This window comes from Leptonychotes weddellii, chromosome 1 (genome assembly GCF_054177405.1).
Source record: "Leptonychotes weddellii isolate Sample4059 chromosome 1, ASM5417740v2, whole genome shotgun sequence".
Taxonomy (NCBI): Eukaryota; Metazoa; Chordata; class Mammalia; order Carnivora; family Phocidae; genus Leptonychotes; species Leptonychotes weddellii.
In genome coordinates this window covers 192,053,908-192,076,138 of record NC_138369.1, presented here as the reverse complement: position 1 = coordinate 192,076,138, position 22,231 = coordinate 192,053,908, and the positions used below count along the sequence as shown (strand labels likewise).

Below are 22,231 nucleotides of genomic sequence, written 5' to 3'. Positions count from 1 at the left end.
GCTGGTTTCCCCAAACGCAGAGCCTGAGGCAAGGATTCCGTCTGGGCAGGACAGCTATAGAATCTGCAGAGCCTGGTGCAAAATGAAAACACAGGTCCCTTGTTCAAAAGTAGGAATTTCAAGACAGCCAGGGCAGCAGGTTGGATAGAGAGGGGGGCCCATGCAGCTGTATGGATTCCAGGGAATCTGTTTATTTGGGAGATGATTTGACACACACACAACCCTGCCCCCAGTGGAGCCATCAGGTCGCTATCTCTCCTGAGGTCTTGAGGACAGGTGACCTCCTAGGCCCCCAGTCAGGACCAGGGCCTGGCAAAGGCACCTTCCTAGGCCTTGGCTGTGAGTGGAGGGTCTCTGGTCATTTCTCTGCTGTGGGTGTGAGGATGAAAGTATTGGGGTGTCTGGACCAACTTCAGTTGGGGCAACCTGTCCCTCGGTCCTCACAGCCCCATGTGTCCCAGAGGCCCCAGCACCTTAGGATACTCTTTCATCAGCTTGAGCAGCCAGAACGTGCACCACAGAACAGGGTGGTTCAGAGGACATGCTGGAGGCTAGACGTCGCAGGTCAAGGCGTTCACAGGGCTGGTTCCTCCTGAGGCCTCTCTCCTGGGCGTGTGGATGCTGCCTTCTCCCTGTGTCCTCACATGCTTGTCCCTGTGCATGTCTGTGTCCTGCTTTTCTCTCACTATAAGGACACCAGTCAGAGGAGATTAGGGTCACCCTACAACAGACATAATTTTAACTTTATTACCTTTTTTTTTTCAAAATAGATACTTTTATTTTAAAAGGCTTTAAAATTCATTGTTAATGACTGTTAATTATTTTTTAAATTTTATTTTATTATGTTATGTTAGTCACCATACAATACATCATTGGTTTTTGATGTGGTGATCCATGATTCATTGTTTGCATATAACACCCAGTGCTCCATGCAGAACGTGCCCTCTTTAATACCCATCACCAGGCTAACCCATCCCCCCACCCCCTCCCCTCTAGAACCCTCGGTTTGTTTCTCAGAGTCCATAGTCTCTCAGGGTTCGAAGATAGTAGGAAGGGAAAAATGAAGGGGGGGGGAAGTGGAGGGGGAGACAAACTTTATTACCTTTTTAAAGACCCTGTCTCCAAATATAGCTGCATTCTGAGGTGCTGGGGGTCAGCGCTTCCACATATGATTTTGGGGGTGGGCACCATTCAGTCCATAACTGACTCCATCCTCCCCTTCCAACCACTGGACACCAACCCCCAGCGGGGGGACTCTGCCACCCTGGGGGCCTGTGGAGGGCGCACAAATTTGGCGCTAGGGCTGCTTGTTGGAGGAAGGACTGGTGGGCACTCCTGGGCACCGCCGGGATGCAGGCTCTCTTGGGTGAGCCTCGGTGTTAGGACCCAGGTTTGGAAGAATGCGTTTGTTGGGCCTCTGCTCTCTTCCAGGTCCTGCGAGGCTCCCCAGCCCCCCTGTGGGACCTAGAAGTGGAATAGCTGTCCTCACATTCTCCCAGGGGAGCCGGCTGGAGAGGACCTGGCTGCCCCCAGCCTCCAAGGGTCTCTGGGCTTGTCTGGCTGCTCCAGGGGTGGCTGCTGGAGGGCTGGGGCCCCAGGGCCCGTGCAGCCGGGGGTCTCCTCACCTGCGCCCTGTGGCCGCCCCTGCATTGCCATGGCTGTGAGGGCGCCCGGGCCGGGAGGATGACAGGCGGGGTCTGCTCTGCCTCTGGGAGGGCCCTGCGGGGTTTTCAAAGTGCCCGAGAGGCGGGGCAGTTGAACCTCAGGTCCGAGGCGTCCGTGCGCTGCTGGGGTATAGCCACGTGAAGGAAGCTCTGCAGACTGGAAGTGCCGCCCCCTTCAAGACAGTGTTGACCCGCTGGCTCTCTGGGTGCAGGGCCCTGGGCTGCTGGCCTGGGCACGTCAGTCCTTTGTGAGGAGCCACCGACCTCAGGGAAGAGCAACTGGGAGAGCTGGGCTTCATCGTGACCACTTGCCCTGCAGGCCCATCCACGTACAGCACAGACTTGACCCCTCCCCCCACTCTCCTGCCTGACCAGGCCGAGCTGACCTCTGCCGAGGGCCAGGTCCACCAATGGGGCTTCACACACGACCTCTCTTGTCTTCCTGCTACCTCAAGCTCCGAAGCTGACATGAAGAAATTTAGCGGGTCACATGGAGGGGCACATGGAGGGTCCCTGGAGGGGCACACGGAGGGTCACTGGAGAGTCACTTGGAGCGTCACTGGAGGGGCACTTGGAGGGTCACAGGAACAACCACCAGGAGTCCCTGGGCCAAGCTGGGATTGGAGCCTGGGCTGACCCGAGTCCACCCCCCCAGGGAGGACTTTTACCCCCTGAGGGCCCTGGTCACATGTGCTGTTAGGGGAGCCGGCCGGCCCCCAGCTGGGTAGGGGATCCCTCCTCCTCCATTGTCTGGCTCACAGGGTCTGGCCCCCTTCCTGTTCTGCTCCGTGTTTGCACAGGGACCACAGCCTGTCCCTCCTTGCCATGACTGGTGGTTAATCAGCAGCCCGGCCACCATGGGAGGGCCCTGGTGGGTGGATAAAGGCCCCACCAGGCACCGGAGGGCAGTGTCCCTCCTCCCCTGCATCCACCCTGTGAGAGGAGCGCCAGGATCAAGGCCCAGATCATGTCCCAGCTGGTGGAATGCGTTCCCAACTTCTCAGAGGGGAACAACCAGGAGGTGAGGTGCAGGGGGCTAGGCAAGGGGCTCGGGGCAAGGAGAAAGGGGTGTGCTTGGTGTGGGGTTGGGGAGTATCTTCTCTGAAATGGAACCACTTCCTGTCGTCAGCCCACAGGGAGGTGCCCCATGAGTGCAGGGACTCAGAGCGGCTGAGCAGGGGAGAGGAAGAGGCTGTGGGCTGGGCAGTCAGGCAGGGGTCCTGGCCCTGGGGCTGGGCCACAGGGCTGGTGGAAGGTCCCCAAACCTTATCAGGTGGGCTCCCCATGTTACCGATGAGGAAAATGAGGCATAGGGAGTGGGTGCAGGCCACTGAGGGCCATGGAGCCCCTGCTGCCTCAGAAGGTTCTGGGCCCTTCATACCCCTCCCCTAGTGCAGATGGTCCCACTAGGGACCGCTTGGGGGGCCAGGGCCCTGACCCTCTGTGCCCTTGGCCTATAGGTCACCTTCTTGGAGCCCCAGCAGTCCCTCCACCAGGGTTCTGATTCCTGCCTCACTTTCTCCTGGAGGGTGCTGCCTGTTTCCCTTTTCTTGGCGATCAGTGATGGTCCTCCTTGGGCTTGTGCTTTTTGAGGAATTCCCAAATGCTCAGCACCAGCTCCTTAGGCCCATGTTTGGGTGGTGGTTGGGGGCAGCAGGAGAGGCATGGCCACCTCTGAAGCTCCTGTTCCTTCTTCTAAGTGGGGAAACTGAGGCACAGGGTTGGGCTTTTGTCCCCAGGTGATTGACGCCATCTCTCGCGCCGTGGCGCAGACCCCGGGCTGTGTGCTGCTGGACGTGGACGCTGGCCCCTCCACCAACCGCACCGTCTACACGTTCGTAGGGCAGCCCAAGGACGTGGTGGAGGGGGCCCTCAATGCCGCCCGGGTTGCCTTCCAGCTCATTGATATGAGGCAGCACAAAGGTGAGGGGTCCTCCCCCACAGGGTATGGGGGCTGCCTGGCCTGCAAGCTTGCCCTGGGAGGACCCCAGAGCCCCCCGAAGGGTCTCAGGCGCAGCCCACAGAGGCTGCTGTGCCAGGCTAAGGTCCGTGGAGACCCCTCTGTGTTTCAGGGGTTCCCAGGAGTGACTGGCAGTGAGGCTCAGGCATCCTGTGCAGGCCTGGGGCGCTTGGGGGGGCAGGGAGTAAAGACGCGGAAACCGGCCTGGCAGTAGCCCTCAAAACCAAACACATCTGCTGTGGCAGGCAGGGTCAAAGGTTGGTGGACACGCCGGGGGCAGGTCAAAAGGGCAGGGGCTCTGGCCACTCACAGCGGGGCGGGGGGGGGTCAGGCCCATGTGATTCCAGCTGGTAGAGAGTTAGCAAGCCAGTCTCAAAGCCAGAGCTCCCAGGGGGAGCGGAGTGGTCAGGGTTTGAGAAGGACGCTCGGTAAGCTGCGGGGGCAGGGAGGGTTGGGTGGTGGGAGCCGGTCAGGACTCCGGCCGCTCAGCTCGGCAGGCAGTGTTGGGCAGTGAGCTCTGTGGCTTAGGAGACGGAGAGGCTTACCGAGGCCAAAATACTTGGCCTGCTGCTTCTCCCGGGATCCCTGTGGTCAGCGGGACCAGCGGCGTGTGTGGATGGACGGCAGGGTGGGGGCAGGGAGGGCGGGATCCACGAGCCCGCTGAGCCCACGCCCACGCCTGGGCCCCCCTGGCCTCCCCTTCGTCAGCCCCCTCTCTGTGCAGGGGAGCACCCTCGGATGGGCGCCCTGGACGTGTGCCCCTTCATCCCTGTGAGGGGCGTCAGCATGGATGAGTGCGTGCTCTGTGCCCAGGCCTTCGGTCAGCGGCTGGCCGAGGGGCTGGGTGTGCCAGGTGAGTGCCCCGAAAGGGACACTGCAGGGCAGGGGCTCCCCCTCACTGCACCGCGGCGCCCTCAGGTTCTCTGCAGATAGAAGCCGGGTGCAGTGTGCGCAGTGCGTGGCCTGGCCGTTGAGAAGCACTGGATGCCGCTTAGCTGCTCCGAAAAGTCAAGTCCATGCTTCCTAATGGAATAATTTCACCTTGGGGAATTAACCAAATCAAGAAATTATTAACCTGAGACAAACGGGGGGCGTCTACACTCACGGGGCATGGGCTCAGGCAGACGGGGTGCGTGAGGGCACGGCCTAAGCCCCACCCCCTGCGGGTACAGGCCAGTGTTCCACGCTCTCATCATTGTCGTGGGGATATTGGAGTCGGGGTGAGTTTTGTTTTCTTTTCTCTGTGTTTCTTAATTTGTGGGCCTATTTATTGTACAATGAAAATACACTTTAGAAAGAAAGGTGAACATGCTTCCATCCCGAACGTCTACTTCTAACTCTTAGCATCTCGGTGATGGCTTTTTCGGGGGCATCTGTGCAGGGGGAGCAGCAGGGAGGGCTGCCCTGGCCCTGGGTGGGCAGAGGACTGTCCATCAGCGACCACCCACACCCATCCGATGAGGCGCAGAGAGATGGGAGCCAAGGGAGAGGGAGGTTGGTCCCCCAGGCTGAGCCTGGCAGGAGCGGCTGCCTCGTTTCTCCTCCAGGAGTGGGGGTTCTGGGTGGCCCACCGGCTGGGACCCTGACCAGCCCGGTCCCCTTGCAGTGTACCTCTATGGAGAGGCAGCGCGCACAGCCAGTCGCCGGACCCTGCCTGCCATCCGGGCTGGGGAGTACGAGGCCCTCCCTGAGAAGGTGCGTGTCTCCTCACCCGGGGGGGCAGGTGGAGGGGTAGACCCTGCAAGGGTGGGTGCCCTCCTCCTTCCCTGACCTTGGCGGGGTGTCCCTCCTGTGGGGGACACCACAGCCTAGGGTAAGTCTCCCCATAGCTCAAGCAGGCTGAGTGGGTGCCCGACTTCGGCCCCAGCTCCTTTGTTCCCAGCTGGGGGGCCACTGTCACGGGGGCACGGAAGTTCCTCATTGCGTTCAACATCAACCTGCTCAGCACCAAGGAGCAGGCCCACCGCATCGCCCTCAACATTCGGGAGCAGGGGCGTGGGAAGGACAAGGTGAGCAGCCTCCTGTCCCCACGGGGGCTTGGCACTGGCCCCGAGGAATCCTGAGGGGCTCACGGGAGAGAGTCAGAGGTGGGGTGGTGCTGTGGTGTGGACCTGCTGACCAGCCCAGCCTTGGTGTCCATGACAAGTGGGACGAGGCAGGTGGGGTTCCAGGGTTTGAAGTGGGGGAGCACCTGCTTAAAAGACCAGGGCAGCAGGCAGGGGTAGAGCTGCTGTTAGAATATTGCAGTACTTCCATTCTTCTAGGAAAACAGCTCCTTCTGAGCCCCAGGTGCTCCCAGGTAACTCCAGGGGCCCCCCTTACCTCCAGGGGCCCCAGGGGCCCGGAACCACCATGTCTGCCACAGCAGCTGTCCCCTAGTTTGAGCACTGATCTTGCAGAAAGTGTGATTTGGACACACAGGCACAGAGACCCCTGGTGAAGGAGGTGGAGGGTGACATTTTGCCTACCTGTCAGCCCCCCAACCCCCAGAGACCTGGGTCCTGCCAGACAGGCCTGCACGGGCTGCAGTGTGTAAGCACAACATAGAAGCAGGGCGAACCCCAAATCCTTCTTTTTGTTCCTGCTGAATTCGGAGGTCGGAGGTCCCTCCTCAGGTGGACTGAGCCACCCTAAGGAGTGAGGAGTGGAGAGCCAGCCTCTGGGGTGAGGAGGGACGGCAGGGACCAAGCACAGGAGTTTAGGGGTGGGTGGGGGTGGCCCCAGGCGGGCTCCCAGCACATGGTGTGGGCGAAATGCTGGCCTGAGCCTAGTGCCCTGTGAGGGGGCCTCAGTTTCCCTGTGGTGGGCGGGACCCTCCACAGCTGGCTCTGGAGCGTGAGGAGGGCCTCCAACCAGCTGTCCAGGCAGCACTGCAGGATCTGCAGGCCGTGGCGTCTGTGGGGAGGGAGCCCTCCAACCAGCTTACGGGGGGTGGGGCGGGGGTGGGTGCAAGTGGCTTTCAGTGCAGGCACTAGGAGAGGCTGGGCAGGGCCCAAGCTGGGAAAGACTTTTCCTTTGCAGCCAGGACGCCTGAAAAAGGTTCAGGGCATTGGCTGGTACCTGGATGAGAAGAACCTGGCCCAAGTGTCCACAAACCTCTTGGACTTTGAGGTCACAGCACTGCATACGGTCTATGAGGAGACCTGCAGAGAAGCCCAGGTGAGCAGGGCGGGTGTCCCCTGCTGGCCGGGGTGAAGTCCCTGCAGGTGAGCAGGGCTGGTCCCCAGGACACCCTTCAGGGTGTCTCAAGTCTAGCTCCCCTGGACGTTGATGCCACTGGACCTCTGCAGGAGCTGAGCCTGCCGGTGGTGGGCTCACAGCTGGTGGGCTTGGTGCCTCTGAAGGCCCTCCTGGACGCTGCCGCCTTCTACTGCGAGAAGGAGAACCTCTTCATCCTGGAGGAGGAGCTCCGCATCAGGCTGGTGAGCCGGGCTCCTGGTGAGGGGCCAGTGGGGAGGCGGGAGCGAGCCTGACGCTCTGGGAGCAGGCCCGGGGCACCCTGTCTGCCAGCCGGGCCCCACTCCTCCTCCTCCTCTGTCTTAGGGTCTGTGCTTAGATGACGTCATACTATTATCATATCAGGGAACTGTAGGAGTTTTTCTTTGTGATCTGGAAGATGTTCAGTCTTGTGAAATCCCTCAGAGAGGATGCACGCCACTTCCCCGTCCCTTCCGGTGTCTGCCGGAGGCGCCGGGTTGTGGCGGACATGCGTGCACTCCCGTGTCAGCCCTGTGCCCGCCATGGGGTGCGGGCGTGTGGACCATCCACGAACATCGATGGGTTAGAAGCTGGTGCTACAGTCCCAAGTGACAACTTTAGCTGGAATTCCTCCACAACGAGCACACGAGTGGGTTTCTCTGAAAGTGTTTCTCTTTGCTAGCTGGGTTTGTATCTCCTGATTCCGCAAATACATCTGGACTGCTTGTCCTGTTTTCAGGCCTGTGGGGTGTTGGGCGTGGTTCCTTCCAGTTTAATGGAAGAGTCTACTTTTTAGGTATTCTGGTGATTACCTTTATAACTTAATACACTTACCCCTGGTTTTGATTTATTGGTTTTAAAATTTTACCCAAATTTTCAAATATATAATATGATTTATCAGTTTTTATCAGCACACTGACAGCCTACTATGGAAGAGAGAAAATAAACCTACTTAGCATTTACTCACATCTTTTCTTCCTTCTCTATTTCCTGATTTTTTTTTTTTTTGAGTTACAGTAGTTTTTAGTGGGGGTGGGAGTTCTTTTGATGGTTAATTTTTTTTTCAATGTTTTCTTTTGTAGTAAAATACACAACGTGAAATTGGCATCTTAACCATCTTTTAGGTATGCAGTTGGCGATATTAAGTACATCATAATGTTATGCAGCCCTCATAACCCAGGATGGGCTTTTACTGTGTCTGCAAAAAACGCCGTTAGGGTTCTGATAAGGACTGCACTGATTCTGTGCGTTGCTTTGGGGAGTACGGCCATCTTAACAGTAGAAGTGTTCTAATCCATGAACATGGGCTTTCCGTTTATTTACATTTTCTTTATTTCAGCAATGTTTTGTAGTTTTTATTGTACAAGTCTTAATCCTTGGTTAAATTAATTAAGTCCTAACTATTTTATTCTTTTTGATGCTATTATAAATGGAATTGTTTTTGCAATTTTTTTTTCAGAGTGCTCATTGTTAGTGTATAGAAACGCACTGACTTTTGGTGTTGACTTCGTATCCTGCTTCCTTGCTGAATTCATTTATTAGTTCTAGGTAGTTAAATTATTAAGTTTAAATAATATACTTAAATCCTTTTGCTCTTTATCCCTGTTAGACAGTGTCTGTTGACTCTTGGTGAAGACAGACAAGAATATTAGTGCACTCCTGTGAGTGGTCATCATCGCTGCTCTTAATCTAAATTGTTATTCGCTATTTTCACATTGTCAAATTTATGACATTTACCTTCTGTAAATGTTCCACATGTCTTAAATACCCACAGATATTTAACCTTAGCTCTGTACACAGGTGAGGTCATCTCTGTTCCTACTTGTCTGTCTGTTGCCTGAATCTCACAGTCAAGCAGATTTTTTAAAGAAAGGCTCATGGTGCTTTACTCTGCGGGATATGGCATGTTTGACTATGTCTTTCTGTGAATTTATTCTTGCAAGATAATTAGACAATCAAAATCCCAAGTCACTTGTTTTCACCTGAGAATATTGCAAACATATCTTTTTTTTAAAAAAATTTTTTTTATTTATTTGTCAGAGAGAGCACGAGCACATGAGCAGGGGAGTGGCAGGCAGAGGGAGAGAGAGAGAGAGAGAGAGAGAGAGCATGAGTAGGGGGAGGGGCAGAGGGAGAAGCAGGGTCCCCGATGAGCAGGGAGCCCGATGCTGGGCTCAATCCCAGGACCCCCGGATCATGACCTGAGCTGAAGGCAGACGCTTAACGACTGAGCCACCCAGGCGCCCCGACTCTTCCTAATTTATTTTTATTTTTTTTTAAAAGATTTTATTTATTTGACAGAGACACAGCGAGAGAGGGAACACAAGCAGGGGGAGGGGCAGAGGGAGAAGCAGGCTTCCCGCTGAGCAGGGAGCCCGACGCCGGGCTCGATCCCAGGACCCCCGGATCATGAGCTGAGCTGAAGGCAGACGCTTAACCGACTGAGCCACCCAGGTGCTCCTGCAAACTATCTTTACCGTCTTCTGGAATCACATGTCCCTTGGGGAGGTCTAAGTCTGCCTGGTTATCTCCCCAGTCTCCAGGGACTTGTTTTACTCCCTGATGCCTGAAGTCCCCTTGTATTCACTGTGGTTTTCTCCAGCCTAGCTTTTAAGTGACTGATACCGTTTATGGCCAGGTCTGTTCTCTTTCTAGCTGTTCCAAAATTTTGTGTAATTTTTTTTATGTTGATGCACACAGCAAAGGTGTAGGAATGGTACAAGGAGCCCCTCACAAGCTCCAGATCCTCCAATTGTTTGCATCCGCCCCATTTGCTGTATCATTCCCTCTCTGTATCCACGCATAGTCATATATTTTTTTTGGACCACTTCAGAGTACGTTAAAGACATTGTACCATCTTACCTCAAATTTATTTAGGTTTTATTTCTTAAGAACAAGGACATTTCTTTTGCACAACCCCAGTACAATGATCAAAATCAGGAAATTCAACATTAATACTGTTCTAGTATCTCATCTGCAGACCATAATCAAATTACGCCAATGTTTCCGTAATCCCCATTATAGCCACTTATCCTCTCACCCAGGGTCCAATCTGATGACAGTCCTTTTCTGCCATGTCTTCTATTGTCTTTAATTGGGAGCAGCTCCTTGTGCTCTTGCCCTTCAATGACCTTGACATAGTTTTTTAATTTTTTTTATTTTTATTGACCTTGACATAGTTTAAAAGGACAGGAAGTTGTTTTGTGCAGTGTCTCACAACTACTGGGGTTGTGGGCTTCTGACAGGAGCAGGGCACAGGGGACATGCTGTCCTCAGAGTGCAGGGTGGTGGGGGGGGACACTCTCCCTGTTGCCTGGGGTCCTTGGTTCAAGGTGCTGTTATTCGCTGCAATGTTTTTCCTTTTGTAGTGAGTGCTGCGTGGGAGGTACTGTAAGAATATGTAAATACCCTGTTTCTCTTGAAATTCCAGCCATAAGTTTTAGCAGCCTGTAACGGGTTTCTAACTTTACCCTTTTTCTTTAAGAAAATGCTTTCATTTTTTGCCCCCTCAGGAAATAGAATTTATTCACAAAGTTTAACAAGTAATGTGTACAAGTATTAACCAATGCATGTTTTTATGTATGTTACAAATATTAAAAAATGCCTTAACTAGTTTCAATGCATTGTCTTTACGGATATGTGGCTTTTTAAAAATTCTTTTCTTTTTTTTTTTTAAAGATTTATTTATTTATTTGAGAGAGCGAGAATGAGAGAGAGAGAGAGAGAGCACACGAGAGGGGGTAGGGTCAGAGGGAGAAGCAGGCTCCCCGCTGAGCAGGGAGCCGGATGCGGGACTCGATCCCGGGACTCCAGGATCATGACCTGAGCCGAAGGCAGTCACCCAACCAACTGAGCCACCCAGGCACCCAAAAATTCTTTATTTAAATTCAGTTTAGTTAACATATAGTGTATTGTTAGTTTCAGGGGTAGAATTTAGTGATTCATCAGCTGTGTATAACACCCAGTGCTCATTCCATCACAGGCCCTCCTTAATGCCCATCACCCAGTTACCCCATCTCCCCACCCACCTCCCCTCCAGAAATCCTCAGTTCATTTCCTATGATTAAGAGTCTCTTATGGTTTGTCTCCCTATTTTCATCTTATTTTATTTTTCCTTCCCTTCTCCTAAGCTCCTCTGCTTTGTTTCTTAAATTCCACATATGAGTGAAATCATATGGTATTTGTCTTTCTCTGATTGACTTATTTCACTTAGCATAATACCCTCTAGTTCCATCCATGTTGTTGCAAATGGCAAGATTTCATTCTTTTCGATGGCTGAGTGATATTCTATTGTATATATACCACATCTGTATCCATTCATGTGTTGATGGACATCTAGGCTCTTTCCATACTTTGGTTATTGTGGACATTATTGCTATAAACATTGGGATGCAGGTGCCCCTTCGGATCACTCCATTTGTATCTTTGGGGTAAATACCTAGTAGTGCAATTGCTGGGTCATAGAGTAGTTCTATTTTCAACTTTTTGAAGAACCTCTACTGTTCTCCAGAGTTGCTACACCAGCTTGCATTCCCACCAACAGTGTAGGAGGATTCCCCTTTCTCCACGTCCTCGCCAACATCTCTCATTTCCTGACTTGTTAATTTTGGCCATTCTGACTGGTGTGAGGTGGTATCTCATTGAGGTGTTGATTTGTATTTCCCTGATGCCACCTGATGTTGAACAGTTTTTCATGTGTCTGTTGGCCATTTGGATGTCTTCTTCAGAGAAGTGTCTTTTCATATCTTCTGCCCATTTATTGATTGGATTATTTATTCTCTGGGTGTTGAGTTTGATAAGTTCTTTATAGATTTTGGATACTAGCCCTTTATCTGGTAAAACATTTGCAAATATCTTCTCCCATTCTGTCGGCTGTCTTTTGGTTTTGTTGACTGTTTCCTTTGCTGTGCAGAAGCTTTTTATCTTGATGAAGTCCCAATAGTTCATTTTAACTTTTGTTTCCCTTGCCTTTGGAGACGTGTCTAGCAAGAAGTTGCTGCCTGTTTTCTTCTCTAGGATTTTGATGATTTCCTGTCTCACATTTACATCTTTCATCCATTTTGAGTTTATTTTTGTGTATGGTGTAAGAAAATGGTCCAGTTTCATTCTTCTGCATGTGGCTGTCCAATTTTCCCAACACCATTTGTTGAAGAGACTGTCTTTTTTCCATTGGACATTCTTTCCTACTTTGTCAAAGATTAGTTGACCATAGAGTTGAGGGTCCATTTCTGGGCTCTCTATTCTGTTTCACTGATCTATGTGCCAGTACCATACTGAAAAAAAAAAAAAAAAGAAAATCCTTTCATCTCTCCCACATTTATTTATTCCTTATTAATGTGTTTGATGCTCTCCTGTACTTCTTAACATGTTGTTTTATTTTCTTTATCTGAAAGTCCTGATATCTGCAGTCTTTGAAGGTCTGATTTTGCAAATTGCTGCATCTGTTGACTTTCTCATGGTGACTTGCTTCTTCATGTGTTTTGTGATTTTCGATTGTATGTGCATGTTCTTTGCAAATTTATCTGTGGTAATTCTTGGACATCTGGGTTTAAAGTTTGGATTTGCCTCTGTTAGGTCTCAGGTACATGATCACACAGGGCCCCCCAGACTCAGTCTTTTGCTTGGAGCTTTAGAACTACACAGGTAGAGAGTTCTATGTGAACCGTGGCCCACATCCCCTCAGCGTGGCTTGTGGTTATAATTCCAGGAAGGGTTTTTCCTGCTTCACCAAAGGGAAGGCAGAAACTGAGGAGTACCCCAACTACATCTTTCAGTGTTTTTTGTTTTCTTAATCCTAGTTCATCCTTGGAGAGGTCACCTTTCAGGGGCCTCCAGTCTGACCCTCACTCTTTAGGACTTGAGACCTCCCTGCTCATGAGAGGCTGCCCGAGGCTCTCAGATGTCCCAGGGTGGACCCAGCGTTAGGGTGAGCAGGCCTGTCTGGTTCCCTTTCTGGTCATTTCTGGCCTTGAACGAGCACCTTTACTTTCCTCCAGCTTAGCCAGGCATTTAAATTCGTGTTTAAATTTCTGTTTGTCTTTCTGAGGTCTTCTGTGCCAGGAGGGCTTTGCTTTATTGCTTGCTGAAGACTCTCAGGTGGGCTCTCAGGAGGCACTCTTGCCCATCTCCATGTCCTCGGGGAGACCTCTCTGCCACCCCCGCCCCCGGGACTCTGCTGGCTTGTTTCTGTCAAGAATGACCTGTCACTTTCCGGTTTTGTAGAAAGTGTCAGCCTGCTTGGCTCAGAACGCGCTGGACTGCGTCACTGGCACATAGCACCGTAAAGTGTTTTGAGTACTTTTTGATGGAAAGAATTCCAATCTTAAATGGAGATTTTTTCTAACTTTATTTTGAATTTAAGTAAAATCCATTTTGCCTCATAGAACAAATCTTATGTTTAGGTCAACCAGACAGCTCCTGGGCTTTAAAAGTTGTGAGAACTGACACCCAAAGAATTAGGAATCTTGTCCAAAGGGGTAGTTTTGTGGGTCCCTTTCCATGATGGGCTCAGTGTGTGGTGTTTTCTGTGGGACGCATGTGGCTTAGAACGAGGGCACCTCCTCTCTCTGGGTCTCAGTTTCCCTTGGGGGAAGATGGGTGGGTGGATGTGTCAGGGAGTCTGTGGGGGGCCTGCCCTGGGCTGGGGGCTTTCCCAGAAGCCAGCAGTCACAAGCTCGTGGTGGGTGGGCATGCGGCCAGCTATGCCTGGCTCCCTACACAAAGGTGGATCAGAGCAGGGACACCACCGTGAGCTCAGGTGGGACCCCACCATTCACTGGCCTGCCTTGGGTGGGGGGGGGTCGAGGTGGCTCATCATCACCAGCCCCTCTTTCCAGGTGGTGAGCCGGCTGGGCCTGGACTCTCTGTCCCCCTTCAACCCTAAGGAGCGGATCATCGAGTGAGCACCTCCCCTTCCCCCACAGAGACCTGCCTTGATCCTTCCAGAGCCTTCTGTGTGGTCACTTATTCATCAGTAAATACCAGGGTGTCTGTGCCAGCCATGAGGCTGGGGGCCAGTTGGGGGGACACAGTGAGACCCCGACAAGGTCCCGCCATATCGTCATGGGGGCTTCTGGGTGGTCAGGGCCACTCTGCACACTGGGACTGTGTCCCCTCCCCCGTGTGTGGGGAGAGGCCTGGGGCCAGGGATCAGGGTCTGAACCAGCCCTGCCCTCACAGCCTGCGGTGGTGACCCTGAACCCTGCCCGCCATTCCCTGTCCCCCAAAGCCCCATCCCCTGTCCCTATACCTGCCCAACCCAGGAGGCATGCCCTGTCCTGGCCCTAAGGCCTCCCCACCCCGAGCCTCGCTGAGCCAACCCCTCCCCACAGGTACCTGGTCCCCAGTGGCGGGCCTGGGCAGAGCCTGGTGGACAAGCCCCTGCGTGCCTTCGTCCGTGAGGTGGGCGCCCGCTCTGCAGCCCCGGGGGGTGGCTCTGTGGCAGCCGCCAGTGCAGCCATGGTGAGTGTGAAGCGAGAGGCAGGGGGTGAGGCGGCTGGCCTGGGGTCCCGAGTCGCACGCCCAGCACCTCTTTTGCCCAGGGCGCCGCCCTGGCCTCCATGGCCGGCCTGATGACCTACGGGCGGCGGCAGTTTGAACACCTGGATGCAACCATGCGGCGCCTGATTCCGCCCTTTCACGCGGCCTCGGCTGAGCTGACCAAGCTGGTGGACGCGGATGCCCGGGCCTTCCAGGCCTACCTGGTAAGTGCTCAGAGGGCCCACCACCAGCCTGTGGACAGCCCTGAGTGAGATGGGGTCAGCCGACAGTGGGGGGCATCCTGGCGAGAGAGGGCTCCCCCAGGGTCACAGAGAACTGGCACGGAGGGTAGGGGCTGTTGTAAGCTCAGGTGTCTGGAGAATAGGGGAGGTTGGAGGGAGGGGATGGTGGTCTGACCGCTATGGCCCCCTCCCCTGACTGTACGGCTGAGTTCAGGGGTTCTGAGGGTTTGGCCCAGGCGTGGCCCCACGCTCACATCCACAGCAGCGGGTGGGTGGGGTGGGAGGGAGAGAGGGTCCGCCCAGGCTCAGCGCCCCGGCCCCAGCTACCCTGAGTCTTGGAGTTGGGTCAGTGCCCAGACCTACAGACGCTGGAGGAAGGCCAGTTCCCCGGAGAAGGGCTCACATCCCAGGACGGACGGGCCACAGAAATCCTAAAAGAAGAGCCATTGACTGATGGTCTCAGAGGCTGGAGAAGACATTCCAGCCAGAAGACAAAGAGAGGACCATGGGGAGAGCTGGGAACTCTTCACACGACTTTGCAGGCCGGTCAAGTCGGAACCAGCTTGCCCACCCAAGAGGGAGTCTGTGCGTCAGGCGGTGGGCGCCAGAGAAGGGGTGTAGCTCAGAACCCAGGGCAGGGAATGGAGCACTCACAGGAAGATCCGAGACGTGAGTCCAGACCAAGCTCTGCTGTGCGTCTGTGTCCCAGAGCAGTTCATGGTGGAAGGACCGGGGAGACGCATGAGCTCACAGCCCCCAGCAGCCCCACAGGCTTCAGGGCAGAGCCACCTCGAGGGCCGAACTGCGCTGAAGGGAAGTCAGGGCTCCAACGACCACCGGTGGCCTCCAGGGCACGCCGTGCACCCCCGAGTGAAGACTGTATCCAGATGGGGATAATCAGAGTCTCGCCTAAATAAGTCACCATCTGGAGCTAAAGTTCACGTCCTCTGGGTGGGAGGTATGGATACTGGTCATCTTTTTCCATTTGTGTTTTTACACTTAAATTTCATTTATTTGCTAAAGTAGGTAAAACCTTCAAGCAGTTCAGAATTCACAGGACAAGAGGATAGTGGATGAGAAGTCCCTGTGCTCTGCCCCCCGCTGCCCCCCTGCACATCCCGAACAGGCACAATTTCTAGGGCAAGCATCAGGAGATGTTTATTTATATTGGCGTAGATCCAATTTTCCTTTTTCTCCTAATTTCTTACACAAATGGCATCATATGTGTTCTTAGTTTGCCTCCTGGGCTCGTCCCTTGACGTTCTATTAGAGATCTTTCTACATTGGTGCATAGAGACCACACGCCCCAGTTGCTAGTACAGATCTGCCCTGACTTACGGTGGAGTTATGACGCACAAGCCCATCGTAAACTGAAAATACTGTACGTCGAAAATGCATTTACTACACCCAGCCTGCGGCACCTCACAGCTTAGCCTGGCCCACCTCAGCTGCTGAGAACACTTCCGTTGGCCGACAGCTGGGCAGAATCAGCTCGCACGCGGCCTGTCTTATGAGAGAGTGTTGAACAGCTCTGTAACTGACCGAATACTGTACCCAAAGTGACTGACAGAACGGCTGTGCGACCGCGGGGCTGCCCAGCCCCAGGACAGGACTGCACATCGCTAGCCTGGGCAAAGACCCACACCCCAAATTCCAAGCACTGGTTCTCCTGAATGCATGTCCCTTTCGCATCACCACGAAGTCAAAATATCTGACGTCGAACCGTGTAAGTTGGGGACTGTCTGTACTGTGTAGACGTCTGGGTCGCAGCACCTTTGGCCAACTCCCCTGGGGGATCGTAGGCTTCTTCGTCTGCACCTGGCATGCCTCTGTGTGAACACCTCTGGTGTCTGTCACCAGGCATGCGGTGGGCAGCCTGTGGGAGTGATTCATAGAAGGACTTGCTGCCAAGTGGCCCTTGGGGGGCTGCATGGATGGGGCTCCATGGTCCGAATCTGAGGGCTCCTTCCTGGGACCCCACGCCATGGACGTGGCAGTCACACGTGGTCTGCGTCTCCGTGCCGCCCTGGGTGAGCTGCTCGCTGTGCGCGGCGGGGAGCGTTTCTCGGGCTCTGCACAGCGGTGTTGTGCGCCTTCCGGAAAAGCAAGGCTCCCCTCCCTCCCAGAGCTCCCGGACTGCGGGCTACACTCGGGACTCGGGCTGGCAGCTTCCGGTGGTGGTCATGCCGGTTCCTGACGGAGCAGCTTTGAGTTTTCCGTCCTTGAACCCAGAGTCTCCCAGCTCTTCCCTGGGGCTCGTGTCTCGGTTTACAGAGCCTCCCCCAGTGAGTTACTGAGCTTCTCCCGTGGTGCTTCCCAGACTCCTGTGCTCTGATGACCTTCATACATGGAGAGGCTTTTAGGGGGAAGCATCAGTTTTAATATAAACGCAGAACATTTCAGGCTAACCACTAGCGATTAGAAATAAGGCGAATAAGTAGAAAACAACTGGCGCCTGGGTGGCTCAGATGGTTAAGCGTCTGCCTTCGGCTCAGGTCATGATCCCAGGGTCCTGGGATCGAGTCCCGCATCGGGCTCCCTGCTCAGTGCAGAGCCTGCTTCTCCCTCTACCTCTGCCTCTCTGTCTCTCTGACTCTCATGAATAAATAAATTTAAAAAAAATTAAAAAAAAAAAGAAAACAACTGGAAGGAAGTAGAAAAACAAATATCTAATCAGAAGGCAGGGGAGAAATGAAAGATGACCGGCAAAGGTGTCTGGTTCAGAGCCTGAAATGTGACTCAGAGATGCACAGTCAAAAGTCACACGCACGAGGGGAACGTGGTGCTTTACCCTTCCTGGGGCAACAAGAAGATGGAGATCTGGAAAAGGAAGCATCCTCATCTTGGGCCAAATGAGGAAGCGATTTCCAGCTGGGGAAAAGCAAAGCTTGCGATAACCTAACTGCAGGTGGGTGGGCTCCTCCACTGGACGCAGCTGTGACTGTGGGAAGGACAGCCCTGACTGAAACCAGCCCCGTGCCGCCCGGTAGAGACCCTGAGCACCCGGTCGGGCTGCCTCACGGGACAGGACTGATGCCCCCGTGTGTGAGGACTGCTGTGGGGTCGCATGCGGAAGACTGGGGGGAGGTGGGCGCCGCCCCCGCGGCCCAGGCAGCCCCTGGCAGACTCGGGATGGTTTTGTCCACCAGCAGGAGTTGGGGTGCTGACCCGGCGGGTCCAGGCGGGGCCGGGGCCCCCTTACTCTCAGGCATGCTGACAGAAGCGTCGACTCTTGGACGGAGATTTAGCCAAATCCAGGACGGACACATTCCCCACCTGGCCAGGCCCTTGGCCCTTGCAGGTGGGCAGGGCGGGGCCTGGGTGTGTGAGGGACAGGCCTGGGCAGACGCAGGGGCGCGGATGGGGGGCTGTCCAGGGCGGCGACCAGCGTGACCACTTGCGGAGGAGGGCCTGCGCTGGTTCAGGCGGGAGGGGCACACACCCCTAACCCCGAGGCCCAGGGCTGTGTCTGGAGCGCATGCCGCGTGAGGGGACGCCCGGCCCCTGGGTGTGGACACTGCCCAGACTCTCCATGTGGCCCTGGGGTAGGCCACTGCTCACCCCACGTTCTGTGATCTCTTCTGGCAGGAAGCCACGAAACTGCCTACCAACACACCTGAGGAGAGGGACAGGTGAGTGCCGCAGCTGCCGTGGGGGAGGCGCCACCCCAGACCGTGGACGCCCAGGCACGTGACCTTGGAGCCATCCAACCCACCCTGTGGCGTGTGTTTGTCCCTGTTGTCCCCCCTCCTCTGTCTGCTGGGGTGGAGCTGGGGGGCAGTCCAGGTGGCCCCTGGGTGCCCTGGGCTCTGACCATCGACCCGCTTGGATTCAGGCGTGCGGCAGCCCTGCAGGAAGGGCTGAGGCGGGCGGTAGCCGTGCCCCTGGCGCTAGCAGAGACGGTGGCCTCGCTGTGGCCTGGGCTGCAGGAGCTGGTGCAGTGTGGGAACCTGGCCTGCCGGTCGGACCTGCAGGTACGGGAGCAGGGGCTCGGCCTCCTGCTGCAGGGGGAGCAGCGTGGAGGGTCTGGGGACACTTATGGAGCCAGCCCGGACAAGAGCGCTTCGCAGGGGGCCTTGGCCGGTCTCAGCCAGCAGAGCCCATTGGTTTATCCCGTTTTAAGAGTGGGAAGTAAGGATTTCATTTAAGCTTGCACGGCAGAGAGGCAGAAACTCAACCGTATCTCGAGTCCACCCCTAACCCTCGTCCCCCAGACCCTCCTGGCGACCCCATCTCCTCCCGCTCCCTTGTTCTCTCTTCCCTCCTGCTCATGGCCCCTTGTCCTTCGGAAAACCCCTAAACCAGCTCACAGAGGCGCACCTGTCGCCCTGTCCACAGCCTGTGCGTGGAGGGCTCAGGGTCGGGGACATGGAGTGGGTGCTGAGATTTCTCAGCCCATCCTGAGCGCCGGCAGCTGTAGGGCTTTACAAGAAAGACACCTGTTCCCAGTGGTCGTCCTGAGGCTCCAGACAAGCGTCCCCTCCTTTCCTGGGGAGGCGGCCGTGTGCCGTCTGGGCACAAGCGGCTCCTGCCGTTCGGGGTTCGTCCCTGAGCCCGTGCTCCCACCTGCTCTCCCCACCCCATGGCCCGCATGTGGGAAGCCAGGAGGTGACTCGGGAGCATAGGCTGTAGGCCGGGCCTGAGGCTGGCATGCCGGGAAGCCTCACCTCTCCCAGGGCTTCGTTTTCTGTGCTCAGAGATGGAAGGCTGTGGTTGTCCTCTGTCTGGAGGGGCCAGGCCGGAGCCCACCCTTCTGCACGTCCACTGCTGGGGCCTCTGCAGACAGGCTGGCCCTGGGCCTCCTGGGGACCCCTGGGCGCTCAGTGCACCATCCTTACTGATGAGATGTGAAGGCCCCGGCTGTGGCCCTAGGTGGTGGAGAGGGCAGGGTGAGCCCGCCCTCCACCCGGGTCACAAATGGCCAGCTCTGCTCCTGGCACCTGCTGCAGGTGGCGGCCAAGGCCCTGGAGATGGGCATGTTTGGTGCGTATTTCAACGTGCTCATCAACCTGAAGGACATCACCGACAACGCGTTTAAGGACCAGGTGAGCAGGAGGCCCACAGGGGCCGGGCCCCGCAGTGGGACCTGGAGGTTGCCCTCAGGGCTATGGTCCCTCAGTGTGGGGCTGGGAAGTGTCCATCTGCTGGGAGGTTCTCTGGCCTCCGTGGTGGCTGTTGTCCTCTCAGGGGGTTCTGGAGGTGGGGGGCTGGGCATCATCCATGCCTCCACCTTCTAATGGCTTGGGGGCTGGGGAGCTGCTGGGATTGGGGGCCCACATACCCTTGACCCCGAACCTGCCCGCCATGCTCACCTGCCCAGCGGGGCCACCCAGGGCTGGGGCGCCCAAGGTAGGCCCTTAGCACTGACAACACGGGGCCTCAAAGAGCAGTTGCCAACCCACGAAATGATCTTAGCTTCAGCATTTGTTGTAATTTCGTTGTTACTGCTATCGAGGTAAATTTGAGGAATATACAAGTCACCATTTTAAAGTGTACCACTCAGGGCATTTTGCACACTCGCGATGTGTGACCACCACCTCTGTCATGTTCCAGAACATTCTCACTGCCCCAAAGGAAGCCCCCCACCCATTAGAAGACCCCCGTTTCCCTGCCTCCAGCCCCGGACACCACCCATCTGCCTCTGATTTTGTGATAATCTTTAAAAACTAACTGCTCAGAATGAGGGCCTTTTCGGGGACTGAGCTTGGCTCCTTAAGGGAAGTCACTGTCTACCATGTGACCACATGCGTGTTGACTTAAAAGGATGGGCTGCCTGAACCCCCTCTGGGCTCGGGGCCACAGCCCTGCCCTCTGCAGTTGTGACTACCATGGGAAGACCAAGAGGGTGGGGGTCCTGGGCCTGGCTGTCCTCAAATCTCAGGACAGACAGAGGGACTCTCCCATCCTCGCTGAGAGGCCTGCAAGGAGTTGGGGGTCCCCAGGTCGGGGCCTTGGGATCACCCCAGAGAGGACAGGCAAGGGAGCATGGCCAGAGGGCACAGGGAGGTGGCAGGGGTCCGGGGCTGGTGGGGATGGGCTGTGGGTGCAGGGTGACGCCTGGGCCTGGGCTGGTGGGGGTGGGCTGCAGGGGCAGACTGACGTCTGGGCCTGTGTCTGTCAGACCCGCCAGCATATCTCTAGCCTCCTGCAGGAAGCCAAGACCCAGGCAGCCCTGGTGCTGGAGCACCTGGAGGCCCGGCAGGAGTGACGGCAGGTGGGGAGACCTCGTAGACTCCGCAGCCCTCGGTGCCCCTCCCCCTTCCTGGCAGCCTCCAGACACAGTCCCTGTGGGGCCCAGAGGGGGCTGGGGGGTCAAGGGTCCGCTTGGGGTGGTGGAGTCACCCGCCCATCACTTGCAGCTTTTAGTAAAGTCATGACCCAACAGTGCCTGTGTAGTGTGTTTGGGGCTGGAAGAAGGGAAGGGCCAAGCTAAGTGGGCAGGGATGGGGGACTCGAGATGAGTGAGCACTGGGAGAGGTGGTCAGAGGAAATGGGGGTGCAGCATGGGGGTGACACACTGGTTGCGGGGTTCCACAGATGCATGTGAGATGCCCCTGAGCTGAGCCGGGCCACAGGTCACTGGGAGCTGTGGGGGTTATGGGTAGGGTTCAGGGCAGGGTGCCTGGGGCTTAGTGGCCTAGGGTCGTGCATGGGACAGAAGCCCCCCACCAGATAGCAGGGCTCCCCCATCATGTCTGAGGAAGAAGGTGAGGCCGGTACTGCCTGAAGCGTGGGGGAGCTGTGGCCAGCACCTGATGCTGTGGGGGTGGCCAGGCAGGTGAGGATGAGGGGGAACAGGGTGCCGGGAGTTCCTGGGGAGGGGATGAGTTCCCCTGATCTGGCTGGGAGGTGACAAAGCATCACACCCAGGGGTCCCAGGAGGGATGGACCCCGGCCACAGACTTCTCTCACAGTGGAAGCTCAGGGGGCCGAGGCCCAGTGATGGGGGTCCCAGGAGGACAGCTCCCCCATCTCCCAGCCCACAGCCCCTCTGCCTGCTACTGCATCCCCCCACAGAGCCTGGTGGCGAGGGACAGGGAGGGGGTGTGGTGGAGAGCCCCCGACAGACAGCCCCAGATTCAGATCCTGCCGAGCCAAGCGTGACCGCAGTGGCTGAGGAAGGGCCGTGGGGTCCTGGGCGGGAGCTCCAGGAGGAGGGGGGCAACAGGGCTGTGGCGGGCATGAGGCTGCTGTGGTCTGGTCCTACTGGGGGCTCCAGAGAGGCTGTGTGCAGGTGGCTGTGTTCCCCAGGGGGCTCTGAGCCTTGAGTGAGTGCACGTGGGCTCTGCCACAGGCTGAGGTTTTCCCAGCTTAATCTTCCAAAATAGGCAATGAGTTACGTGCTCCCAAGCTGGAGTGACACGGATTCCCTGGGGAAGCCTCACCACCCCGTCCCTGCCGGGCCCCCTTCACACCCTCCTAGGAAAATCACTGCGTTCTGTTTCATACCTACTTCATGCCTATTTAAGCAAACACAAACACATGCGAATATATATTCTTAATTCTTCCTTCAGTGTGTAAAGAGAACGGGTTACATGCCGGATTTCGAGTCTACTTAGCAAGAGCACCTTTCTTATCGGTATTTAGAGAGACTCCTACTCAAAATGGGTTTTATTCACTCATCCTTTCCCCATATTTTCTTAACCATTTCACGGTGAAATGTAAGAAACATTCAGAAACCACAACCA

General features: G+C 55.6%; 1 protein-coding gene across 1 annotated transcript; it reads left to right on the top strand.

Annotated features, from left to right (window-relative positions):
* The first annotated feature begins 1,516 nt into the window (after positions 1–1,516).
* FTCD (formimidoyltransferase cyclodeaminase) lies at positions 1,517–20,927 on the top strand. Its single transcript, XM_006745838.3, has 14 exons — positions 1,517–2,685; positions 3,404–3,587; positions 4,349–4,477; positions 5,231–5,319; positions 5,454–5,633; positions 6,646–6,783; positions 6,915–7,046; positions 13,659–13,720; positions 14,154–14,283; positions 14,364–14,525; positions 18,132–18,175; positions 18,379–18,517; positions 19,493–19,588; positions 20,665–20,927. The coding sequence occupies exons 1-14, from the start codon at positions 2,632–2,634 to the stop codon at positions 20,749–20,751; spliced, it is 1,626 nt and encodes a 541-aa protein (XP_006745901.1). The 5' UTR covers positions 1,517–2,631; the 3' UTR covers positions 20,752–20,927.
* The last annotated feature ends 1,304 nt before the right edge of the window (positions 20,928–22,231 follow it).

Coding starts and splice junctions, on each gene's coding strand:
- FTCD (XM_006745838.3), top strand. CDS start 2,632: ATGTCCCAGCTGGTGGAATGCGTTCCCAACTTCTCAGAGGGGAACAAC. Junction 7,047..13,658: donor AGGAGCTCCGCATCAGGCTG/GTGAGCCGGGCT, acceptor CCCTCTTTCCAG/GTGGTGAGCCGGCTGGGCCT. Junction 13,721..14,153: donor CCTAAGGAGCGGATCATCGA/GTGAGCACCTCC, acceptor CCCTCCCCACAG/GTACCTGGTCCCCAGTGGCG.